The sequence below is a fragment of the Ctenopharyngodon idella genome, chromosome 12 (assembly GCF_019924925.1).
Source record: "Ctenopharyngodon idella isolate HZGC_01 chromosome 12, HZGC01, whole genome shotgun sequence".
Taxonomy (NCBI): Eukaryota; Metazoa; Chordata; class Actinopteri; order Cypriniformes; family Xenocyprididae; genus Ctenopharyngodon; species Ctenopharyngodon idella.
Window position 1 is genome coordinate 7,070,365 of NC_067231.1, and position 12,433 is coordinate 7,082,797.

At 38.2% G+C, this 12,433-nt stretch overlaps 1 protein-coding gene across 2 annotated transcripts; it reads left to right on the forward strand.

Annotated features, from left to right (window-relative positions):
* The first annotated feature begins 1,136 nt into the window (after positions 1 to 1,136).
* mki67 (marker of proliferation Ki-67) lies at positions 1,137 to 11,314 on the forward strand. 2 transcript variants are annotated; one of them, XM_051914419.1, is made up of 16 exons: positions 1,137 to 1,307; positions 1,661 to 1,764; positions 2,718 to 2,799; positions 2,916 to 3,031; positions 3,151 to 3,220; positions 3,315 to 3,384; positions 3,542 to 4,276; positions 4,442 to 4,674; positions 4,763 to 5,294; positions 5,401 to 5,522; positions 5,687 to 5,861; positions 5,947 to 6,069; positions 6,159 to 7,105; positions 7,362 to 7,416; positions 7,572 to 9,971; positions 10,816 to 11,314. In XM_051914419.1, exons 2-16 carry the CDS (start codon positions 1,676 to 1,678, stop codon positions 10,908 to 10,910), a joined length of 5,844 nt encoding a protein of 1,947 aa, XP_051770379.1. In that variant the 5' UTR covers positions 1,137 to 1,307; positions 1,661 to 1,675; the 3' UTR covers positions 10,911 to 11,314. The 2 variants fall into 2 exon arrangements, with proteins under 2 accessions (XP_051770379.1, XP_051770380.1); XM_051914420.1 differs by lacking the exons at positions 1,661 to 1,764; positions 2,718 to 2,799; positions 2,916 to 3,031 and having other exon boundaries at positions 1,150 to 1,307.
* Positions 11,315 to 12,433: the final 1,119 nt, after the last annotated feature.

The window sequence follows — 12,433 nt, forward strand, 5'->3', positions numbered from 1 at the left end:
GTTTTCTCTATATATTTGAAATAATGTAATTTATCCATGTTTCTATTCCTTACTGTACAGATAAGTGATTTATTTTGATATCTAAATTTGTATTTTTACTCCTTTGTACAACAATATTGTATTTGTTCTAGTTCTGCAATTAAAAACAAGTAACAGGAAAAGAATGTACGTATTAACATATAGAAAATTTCAGTGACCATAATTTTAATTTTGTGTGGTCATCATCATTCGGTGGTTAATACATCTGGGCCCGGTTTGACAGACAGGGCTTAGCCTAAGCCAGGATTAGGCCTTAGTTCAATTAAGATATTTATGTATCTTTTATAAACGTACACTAGAAAAAAGCATTACTGATGTGCATCTTGAGACAAAACAATGACACTGACATATTTTAAGATATGTCAGTACAAGTTGCTTTCAGTTAAAACAGCTCAAATATGCATTTTAGTCTAGGACTATCTTAAGCCTTGTCTGTGAAACTGGGGGCTTAAGCCTAGTCCCAAACTAAAATGCATGTTTGAGCTTTTTTAACTAAAAGTAACTTGCACTGACATATCTTAAAGTGTCATTGTTTTGTCTCAAGATACACACCACTAATGTTTTTTTTTTTTCTAAAGCACGTTTATTAAAGCTACTTAAATGTCCTAATTTGCCTACTCCTGGTTTAATATAAGTATACGCTTGGTCTGTGAAACCAGGCCTAGTGTGCATATTAAACTCGCCTATTTGTGCTTCCGCACTCTTTAACAGGCTAGGGCGGATCGTGTCTAGTTTAAAAGAGCGGTTGCACATTTAACATGATTTAATTGGCCACCTTTACTGTCGCGTTACGTCAACGCTAAATCCTATTGGCTATGTCAAGTAGCAAGTATTACTACTGGCCAACCAAAAGCCTTCGCGCGGAATTTTGAATAGTTTTCAAACATTAGTAGTTATCCGCTTTATATCCCTCCGCAGATTGACAAAGAAAGTAGTCCCTCGCTTTTATAATGCATTATATGTTATATGAATCTTTGAATAAGTCTCCGATTATTTATTTTCATCCATTATGTAATATTTTGTTTGTATCTAGTAAATAATTACTAGTTATTGTATTTTATTTTAGCGGAGGGATATATGCCCTCAGTCAAGACGGCAACACGCGCTACCTGTGTCGACAGTGTTAATATTGGTGCTTGTAGTTTGTGCTAGTAACGGCAGGAGCGACAAGGACGATAATCCTAATGTTGGATTAATCTGATTTTAATTAAAGCCAGGGCTTTACATCGATGGAATATACTTTGACGTTTTGATTTACGGAACTTCAGGTTCGTTTCAGGAGTCGTTTTCATTTCACGGTTACAAAGAAACTGTTTAAACATTATTTACATAGTATGCTAGCGACAGATGCGTATTTCAGTTAACAATCAAAACAAATCGGTATCTTTATTTTCAGTGAATGTGATTCCAGTCGGTCGCTATCACTAAGTTAAATGTAGATTTATACCTGTAATTTTTGCCTGTTATGTAATGTTTTAAATGTCTTTGGCCATGTGCTGATCTTATATTAGAGATCCATGAAACGTTACTGTGTAAGCTTTTATCGACGTGAATGCAATAATTTACAAGTCACGGAGGTTTTTTTTTTTTTAAATGTTGTCTCTTGTGTTTGTTAAACAAGGTAAGTTGTTTTAAAATGCCTTTGCTGGGGAAGATAGTGGTGATCAAAAGAAATGGAGGAGATGGTACTGAATTTCCCCTCACAGCATCCTGTCTGTTCGGAAGGTCAGTAATACATTTTATAATTATGGCTTTTATAACTTTACACGGCTGTGAATATTTCCAACTATAATGCTGCCAAGTATATAGAGTGAGGCACGTGACAAAACAAAAACTGTGGATAAAACTACTACTATTACACATACACACTATCATTGCAAGTAGAATCGAAGTGCATTTGGTTTAAAAAATGATAAATGGCAAGTACCAAACATTTACAGCTCTTTGTGTTACATGTGCTGTTCTCTTTTGATGCCTGGCGGGCTTCGTTGATGTCAAATTTGACGTAGACGAGCTCTCCAGCCAATCAGAATGCGTTATTACTTAACGGCATGAAGCATATAGACTAGGCCTGAAGTACATGACATTCGTGCTCATTTTATAGATCAGGGGACAGGTTGTGTATTATATTTACAGTTATGTTTTGCAAAAAATTCTCATCTAAGTTTTGTCTGTTGATGAGTGGTTTATGAAAGTGGGCAAGAGTGAATGGAAACAAATTAAATTAAAATGTTTAAATATGCACGTTTAATGTGTTCAATTAAAAAAGGAAATCTTGAACAACAATTGAATATATACTTGAATGAGTGGTGCATATATAATTATGTCATGCTGTAACTTAGAAAAAAATATTTGATGTTACAGACCTCAATGAACAAAAACAAAATGTTGTTGGCAAAAAGGCACTAATGCAAGAAGCTATTGATAGAATAATTGAATAATTAATGGTGAAACTAGAAATGGATTCATACATCTTTGAATATCAACTTACACCACATGCAAAACAATGTATTGGAATGATATTGTAATTCTAACTTAAAATAAATTGAAATACTGATGATTTTGCTGTGAATATAGCCATTGCTGCTGATGTGGCATTACATCATAAATATTTCTCATTTACCAAAAATGCAAATGGGAAAAGCAGCTGTTTTAATGTGGACTCTTTACCTTTTTAGGAAGGTGGATTGTGACATTCGTATTCAGCTGCCACAGGTGTCTAAAGAGCACTGTAAAATTGAGCTGAATGAGAACAAGGAGGTATATTATATTGTGGTATTACACTATAAGTTTGAATTTCTTTTGTTTCCTTAAACTGTTTCTTTGCACATAAGAACACATGGCATAATGTTCATTTATTGTTTCTCTTGTTTAAGCTCATTTTGACCAATTTGAGCTCTGTGAACCCCACACATATTAATGGACAAGTTCTTAATCAATCTGAACGGTTAAAGCATGGTGATCTCATCACAATCATTGATCGTTCTTTCAGGTGAGTCTGATTTTTATCATTATAATTATTATGGGGGGGAAAAAACATTAAAGTTTTCTTTATTGGAGAATCCTTGTTCTGAGAATGTTTTGTGTGGTTAAATCTTGTCATAATGTTAGGTTTGAGTACCCACCTCCTAAGACACCGAAGAAGAGGCTGTCCACCGCTGGAAAAGACAAAACAGTTCAGGTGTGTAGTCTGTAGTCAGACAGATGATGGGTATTTTGTTATTTATTATATTGTTCATTGAGTTCTGTTAAATTTGGGTTCTTTTGTCTTGTAGCCTTTGCAAGACCAGCAGGAAAAAAGCACACCCATTCACGCAGAGAAGAGGAAGTCAGAGCATTCGTTTGGTAAGTGGTCATGAAATTTGTTTATTTACTGTAATATTCTATGTTTCTTTTTTGTGACTTTTTTTATTTATATATATATATATATATATATATATATATATATGAATGAAAGAATTCAATTTCATATCAGTGATTGTCGTGTGTGCTATACTTACAGACACTTGTTTAAAAGATGGGTCAAATTTACCACCATCTGTGGAACAATCTGTTGAGACTGAACCAGAAGATGGCAAAATTAAAAAGGACAGTATGTCACCTTTTTGTGAGCTCTACCAAATGGTCAAACAGGACCTTGCTGCTAAATCACCATGGAAATCTGCGCTACCAAAAACACCTCTTGCAAGACCTCAGGTTGATCACAAGGAAGCTCCCATTGCAGATGTTAAAAGTAGTCCTAAACCAGTCACAACTCCATCTACCAAGAAGCGAAGATCCTCGAAATCCAGTTCTGAAGATATGACTGGACCAGCTATTGCTCAGAGCTCATTTAATGCAAATCAGGAAGAGAAACCTGCTGATGATATGCTGTCTGTAGGGTCCATCACCCCTTCATTGACAGAGAAAAGTGTAACTCCTGTCTCCCAGAAGAGAACACCTTTGAAAACTCCTCCGAAGTTCAGTGCTGGTGAGGTTAAGCAAATTCTCTTAGAGCCGCAGTCTGAGGAGAAAACACCTAAATCCCCAAAAGGAAGGAGAAGTGGTGGATCACAGGATCAGAGCCTTGCTCTCCAAATACCTTCGGGCCAGCCTCAGACTCCAGGCCCGATAGGTAAAAACACTGAAGTGAAAATGTCACCAAGAACATCCCCAAGATCAAATGCTGGAAAAAGGTTTCAAATCCAAGATGTTCTGCATGAGGTTAAGGCTACAACATCAGCTTCTAAGAACAAAGGTGAAACTGCATTGTTTTTTTTGTTTTTTGTTTTTTCCCCCTTATGAACACAACTATATTTGAAGTGTCTTCTTGTCATATACACACCATTTGTCAATTAGGTAAATGTCGCAAACATCTGCAGTTCTTTAAATATATTTCATCCTACTTTTGTTTGTTCTACAGATGACACTTCAGTTACTGAGCTGTGCGACAGCAACAAATCTTACACTGAAGTAACGGTTCTAAAATCAAAGAGGAAGCGAGTGTCCTTTGGTGGACAGTTGAGCCCAGAGCTATTTGACAAACGCCTGCCCCCCAATTCTCCCCTCCGCCGTGGAGCAACCCCACGACGCAGTTTGGGACCTTCCCAGAAACCTCAATCTCTCCTACGACGAGCATCCACCATTGGTCTTTTGGTAATGCTTAAAATCGATTTTTAAGGACAAAAACGTTTATCATTAAAAACTGTCAAAAGTTTTAAAAAGTTTCTTAATTTTTTTTTAGGCTCTTCGACTTGAAGAAACTGTTCCACATGTTCAAAATAGTTCTCCAAAGAAAGCTTCACCCAAACGAGCAGCATCTGCAGCGAAGACTCCATCACCTTCCAAAAGGTCTCCGAGTACAAAGGCTAAAACTCCATCACCAAAACATCAAAAGTCACCATCTGCTTCACCCAAGGTATCTACACCATCCCCTACTCCTGCCACACCCAAGACACCTGCATCTGCTAGAAGAGCATCAACTTCAGCAGTTGAGGCTGCGGGTGGCATGTCTTTAACTGAGACACCTAGGGTGCAGGGGAGGTTTTCAGTCTCTCGTATCAGTACTCCGTCACCTGTCCAGGACCAGGGGGAGAAGCCTGAAGTACAGTCGACTGTTGTAGAAGACATGCCTCAGAAGTGTGTGACTCCAAAGATACCCTTAAGGAGGAAGAGCATGAAGTCTTCTGCGAGAAAAACTCCTAAGAGTGCAATTAAAAGTGCACTTGATGTAATTCGTTCAAGACGCAGTGGAGCATCACGGGCTAATCTAAAAGGTGAAAGATTTAAGCTGGTTATATTTGTCTTCCTGCTTTTGAAGACTAAATGTTTAATTGATTTTAAATGTTTATTTAAAATGTATGTTTGTTCCTCTGTTTCAAGTGTTGACCTCTTGGGCTGATATTGTAAAGTTTGGTCAGACCAAACCTCAAACAGAAGTTGCAACTAAGAAAAAACCTACAAAGAGCAACATAGTCAAAAAAACTGCAGTGCCAAAACCCAAGGTAAAATGCAAAAAGATTCTTATTAGTATCAAAAATAAATGTTCCCCATAAGTGCTTTTGTTCTGATTCATTGTTCTAATTTCTGTGGATGGTTTTAGCTCATTGAATGACTGATTTAATCTATGACTTAATTACAAAGAAATGACATTTAATAACTTATGCAGACACCCGCACGGAGGCTGAAGGATGATATCAGCACTGGGCATGCAGCATCTCCAGTCACCATTGTTGTTGGCAAAGCCCATATGAGGACTAACCTGTCTTGTGGTGCTGCACCTAAAATAGTCCCCAACATAGCACTATTCAAGAAGGACATGAAAATGGACGAGGACTTTACAGGTTTGCTGAGTATTGTAGAAACCGATGTGTATATAATAAATGTTCTGTGAAATTGTTAGTTCAGATTTTATATTTGTATTGTTAGGTGTTGCAGACATTTTCAAAACACCAGCCAACAGCAGGTCTAAGAATAAGGTTCCCATAAATAATGAATGTCCAGAGATGCCTTTGGATGAGATTTCAGTCATGAAAACACCAGAAGAATCAGGTTACTGTTTTGGACTTGTCACAAGTTATCTACTTTGTATTGTTTTGAGATCACTGATTTCATGCCCTTGTTTTTCACTGCTCACACAGGTGAAATGGTTGTCTCTCCATTGAGTGTGATCTCCACTGCAAAATGTGGACGGTACAACAATGAAGCAGTAACACGACTTCTTTTGGACAACAAGGATGGTAGTTTATTGGAAGATGAAGGTCTTTCTCAACTCACTGACAACTCAAATGAGGCAAGTGGCCATGACATCATTCCAGATCAAGACATGCGCCCCAATGACCAAACAATGGAAGAGGAGGCTGCCCCTGAAACTGTAGTCAAAACCCCAAAACAGAAAGCGGCACCATCCTTGTGCCTCACTGGAGTAAAGCGACTCATGAAGACACCCAAACAGAGGGCTGAACCAATTGAGGACTTAAGAGGAAAGCTGCTCAAGACCCCCAAGGAATATAAACCTCCGCAGGAAGAAAGTCTGGAAGGCATTAAGGAACTCCTAAAGACTCCCAAATACCGGGGAGCTCCAGTAGAAGACATGGTTGGAGTGAAAAGAGTGATGCAGACCCCAAAAGTAAAAAGCAACCCCGTACTGTGTGCAGCTGGTCTTCAGAGGCTTATGAAAACGCCCAAAGAAAAGTCTGAGCAACATGAAGAACTCACTGATGTGAAAGAACTGATGCAAACACCGAAATTAAAAGGAGATCTGGAGGAGAATCAGTTTGGGCTGAAAAGATTGGTAAAGATACCTAAACAGAAGAGGAATCAAGTTGAAGAGGACCTAACTGGTGTTCAACAACTGATGAAGACCCCTAAACACAAAGGAGAACCAGTTGAAGATCAAATGGGTATACAAAGGCTGATGCAGACTCCCAAAGAGAAGGTTAAACCTGTAGAAGACTTGCAGACCCCCAAGCAAAAAGAAGAACCTTTAAACAATGGAGGAGCGATGGCTGTCACTGGCTTTAAAGAACTTGAAGAACCAGAGAATAACTCTACCCTGACAACAGAAAATGTGACTGAGCCTACTGAGGTAAACGACAAGGTCACTCCTATTAAACATGCACATCATGTCAATACAGTACTTAATTTAGTTGATTACATTGGAAGTTTTGTGACACTGCTCACTTGCAGTGTAGATATGTAAATGTTATTTTGTTAGATGCTTTACTTAGAGTAAACATTCTGTAATGGTTCAGGTCATTCTTTGTTTTAACTGTAGTCTAGAGTTTTTTTGTTTGTTTTTTTTTTCCAAATATAATCAATTGATTTTCATATTTGATATTTAGATACAAGGGCCTGTTCTAGCAGTGGAAAGTGGTTCTGCATTCATTCCAGCTAAAGGTGAGTTAAAATTAGGAAGTGCACATATGTTCTCTATTTTGTTCTCAGTCCTAAAATTTGGGAAATTAAGTATTTGTTTAATCTTAAACAGGAGGGGCATAACGGTTGACTACTTGGATTGAGCTAAACTCATGTTGTCTTGAATTATCTTGTAGGTTTTGATGAGGAATGTGACAAAGAAAATGTCTGTCCAGTTGAAACGATGGAGATTGAAGTGGATTCTCAGTGCACCACTGAAGTCGTTGATTCTGCTCGCAGTGATGTAGAGACTGATACTGTAATCCCCCAGGAAAAACACCCTGACAAGATTAAAGAGGAATCTGTTTCAGCTGAAGCTATTGATATCTGTTTTTCTGGGACAGATGAGAAATCCGAAGAGCAGTCTGAAGAAACTGTGTGTACCTCTGATAATAGCAACGCAACAGTTGAAACTACCCCAACTTCATCCACTGCTGAGGAAAACGAGGGGGAGATAATCAAGGCTTCACTTCCCAACAAAATTCAGCGGGGCGGTCGAGGAAAAGCGGCACAGAAATCCAAAAATGCTAATAATGACAAGGCTAAAGCCCCTGCTGTGTTATCAGTAACTGAAGAGGAAAATTTGAATGGTTCACTTCCCTCTAGCCCACCCAGGGCAAGGAGAGGCAAGAAACTTCTCGAAGTTCCAGAAGTCGCTGCCAGCCCAGTCAGAAAATCTGCCCGTGGAAGAATTCCCAAGCACCGCTTTGTGGATGAAGAGGCAAAGAACACTGAGGCTTCCCAAGTTTCTGTAGACTCCATGAAAACTGAAATACCAGAATGCCCTCCTGTAGTTACCAAAACCAGGAGAGGAAGAAAAGCTAAACAAGATGATGAAGCTGCAATTGAGCCCGTTGATGATATAAATGCTAGTGACCCACAGTGTCCTGATGCACCTGCAAATGAAGAGCTGGTCCAAGCCCCTGTTGTAAAATCTGGGAGGAGAAAGAAATTGGATAAACCCGCTGTCCATCCTTCAGAAGAACTTGAACAGAAAACACATGAAATTGTTTGTGAGGAAAACGCTGTTGCACCAGAAAGTGTCAAATTGGTGACCTCACTAGTTACTGAGACTGTTTCTGCAACTAGAGCTAGGAGGGGAAGGACAGCAAAGAAGGAACACTTGAAAACTGAGCCATCCCTTACTTTGGAAAGTGAAATTACCAGCACTCATGCTGCTGTAGAGGCTGAGAAGCCACTGACACCTGCAGCAAAGTCAGGGCGAGGAAGGAAGGCTAAAAATGAAATAGTCAGAGAACAACCCTTGGATTATGATGATGCCATGGTGGTTTCTCAAACTGTGGCAGAGGTGAATGTTGACCATAAAGATGAACCTGAAGCACCTGTGGTCAAGTCTGGCAGAGGGCGAAAGGCCAAACAGCAGAAACCACAGATGGCTGAAGAGGTTGACCACCAACCAGCTGTAGATGCCAGCACACATGTACCTATGACTGAGGAACACACTGAAACAGAGGTGAAATCTGTGAGGAGTAGTAGGAAGACAAAGCAGTCAAAGACTGAGGAGAACGTTGTCAACCTTGTTGAACAAGCAGAGACTCCTGTTGTGAAATCTGGTCGAAAAAGGGCTGTTACTGCGAAGGAAACGGCAGAAGTCGAGGCAGAAGTTTCTGTCAAAAGAGGTCGCCGTGCTGTTGCAGAACCTGCACCACCAGTTGCTGTGGTGTCCAGCCGTGGACGTAAAGCAGTTGCCAAGGTAGAGTCAGAGGTTACTAAGGATGTAGCTTCATCAGAAGAGCCAGCTAAACCTGTTAAACATACCAGGCGAACACCAAAAGTACCTGAATCAAAGAAAGAAGAAAATCCTATGGCACAGGCAGGTTCTGAATTGGTTGCTGCTGAGAATACAGCAATTGTGGCACTGGAGAAGGTGGAAAGAGGAAGCCGTGGCAGAAAACCGAAGGATTCAACTAAGTCCATCCCTAACAACCCAATCAATGAAATTTCTAAAGCTGAGGAAGCTAGTGAAATTAAACCCTCAAAAAATGTGGTTGTCTCTAAAAACACTGAAGAGTTTGAACCTTCTGCCAATGTAGAAGAACAACAGCTGAAGAAACCCAAAAGGTTAGGCAAAATACCAGCTGAGATGTCCTCCACATCAAATCAGTCAACTGATTTGCCACCCAGAGGCCGCAGAGGAGCCAAAAAAGAAGAGGAACATCCTGTTGAAGAAGTTCAGATAAAAATCAAGCCATTAAGGAGAGGAAAGGCAGTGGGCTCTGCTGCACCTAAATCAGACCCCAGTGATAGTAAGGCATCAACTCCCCTCAAAAGGAAAAGGAATGATGTGTTGGAAGTAACTGACGAGTCGTCAACTAAGGAACCTTTGCCAAAGAAAAGAGGCAGAGTAGCCATCAGCACTAAAGTTGCAACTGAGGTCTCCAGCAAAGAGAAAACACCTGATGCTGAACCAGAAAAGGCAGAGGCTAATCCCAAGAAGGCTGGTAATAGAGCTGTAAGAGGACAGAAAAAGACAGCCCAGGAACCAGATCCAGCACCTGCTCAGGAGTCCGTTTCAGGTAAGCATACTATAAATGCTGTCCTCAGTGTATTTCAGAATACAAGACAACTTTACATTGGGGGTTAGTAAGACATGGGTGTTAAATGAACCTGATTGTGCAACTTGTGACTATAAAATGCTTTATGTAGGCTGGTGGGTAAGGGTCTTTTTAGATGTAGCCATCTTTCGGTGAATTCTATTTGTCACATCAGTCTTCAGCCCTATTTGGATGGGACTAGTCTTAATGGAGGATGTTAGAGAAATTTGTGTTTCACAGGCATACTTTGATTTTGATCCTGTCTGAATCTGCCATGTGTCTGTTTTTCTCACACAACCTCAGTAAAAATTCCAGGGCAAATTACCTACTGTTTTTCAGCTAACCCAACTGTCCTTTGAGAAATCGAATCCCCTCCGAATGTTTTTATTTTGATTGCTATTGTATTATTCTAATGCTTCTCATGTGTTATTTGAGCTACCGTGTACACCCCAATCAATATGGATGGTTTTCAAACAATTTTTTTTATAAAATAGTCAAATTGTGGAAACTGCAAAGACTGTCCATTTTAATATCAGTGTCCGTAAGATACTTGTCAAGATGTCTCTGCTCACTTAAGTGTTTATTATAAACACACTTCTATAAACTCATGTGAAGTTTATTAAATAGGGTTTTATTGATATCTTTCATTTAATTTGTTTCATATATAAGTCATACGTGATGCATGCAAGCACAGCAAATGACCTTCTGTAATGCCCACATCTAGAAAACACACACTCCGCACCTCTGTAATAAACACAGAGACTGTGCTGTATAATTTATTCACCTGTTGAGAGTGAAAAGGTAACATTTTTATGTATTCACACAGGGACCACCACTCGAAAAGGAAGAAGTGTGAAAAAAGTAGAGGAAGTAGACATCTCTACTGAGGCAGCTCCCGTCAGGCGAACCAGGAGGAAGTAAAGCACTGATCTTAAAGAGTGGTCTTAATCTTCAAATCTGTGTAATCTCTGGGAAAAAAAAGTTTTAGTTTTATGTTTGTACTATTTCATTATGATATTTTTCTATAACATTCTCAGTGTAATTTTAGCTTTTTATTTTTAGGTAAAACTGTTTGTGTACACTTATCGAATGTTTTAATTCAACAAAGTTTAAAGGCCAGTTTCTACATTTAAACTTCCCTCAAAAACATTTATCTTCTATATTCTCTTCATGTTCTTTTATTTTTATTTTTTTTAGAAATGTATTAAAAGAATAAAATAAGTGAGGGTACAAAACCAGGCTTAAGCGGTCACAATTTGTGTGTAATGTGGCTTAGTGGTGTGACATGCTTGAAAGTTTTCATTAAAAAGATGTTTGTAACCTCATGTTTGATTCATTTCTTTTTTTTTTCTTTTTTTTTTTTTTTTTTTTAAGTAAGGATTTTCTAATTAAAAATTCAGTTCCACCTGCAGATGTCTTGACTATTCACCCATTCATTGTGTCAATGCAGGTGTGCCAGAGCGCAGCAAGTATCAAAACTACTTCATGTGTGGGGGGGAAAACACCTTCAATGCAAAAAAAAAAAAAAGTTTAAAATGGTTAATGGTGTATATCCACTGTATTACTTTTACAAGAAGTACATTATGATGGTTTGATGATTGTATAAAATATTAATCACATGATACTTTGATAGAAATACAATTAGATAATTAGCTAATTGTGTTTTTACATGGTACTCCATATACTTGACGTTATCATGGTTAATGTCCAGATTGGAACAGGAAATGTAAAGTGACATTTCTGAGGTGGCCCAAGCAGTTTGAAAATCTGACACTTTACATTCGTTCTTCTCTGGACAGCAGGGCAGCACCACTAGCTTAAATGAGGTCCATATTGACACCTATAAAAACTCAAAGCTGTCTATGGAGAAGAATAGAGGAAGAGAAAAGTAGTGAAATATTCTGTATATTCTCTTAACAATAATATTACAAAAATACTATGGTACTACCATGGTGCTGATTGGTTACTATTATAAGTTAGTACCGTGGTATTTATATGGTACTCCAAGGTGTTACAGCAGAGTAAGATGTCCCTGCCACCTCATATTTTTCTCTTGATATGTCAATAAATTTAATCTCAACTTATTTACTGATTGGTTCTGCTCTTATTAATCTTGAGTTTTCATCTAAATAAATTTGAGGTTTTTTTTTTGTTTTGTTTTTTTATCTGACCACTTAATATAATTGTTATCATGTGATAATAGTGACCTGTGCATTTATTTTGAATATTAAAGTTTTAGGTCTATTTGTTAATGGTGGTTTGTGGACACAGTAATTCATTTAGATTTGTATGGTAACAAATGTTTTTTTATTTTAAAGTGGAAAGAGACAAGGTCCCAAAGGCATGTAGCTACTAATGTTTTTATTGTTTAATTTAATCATTATTATCATTGAGTTATTTAATAATTCAGTAGTGAGGTATTGTAGTGTAAAATTAGTAATATA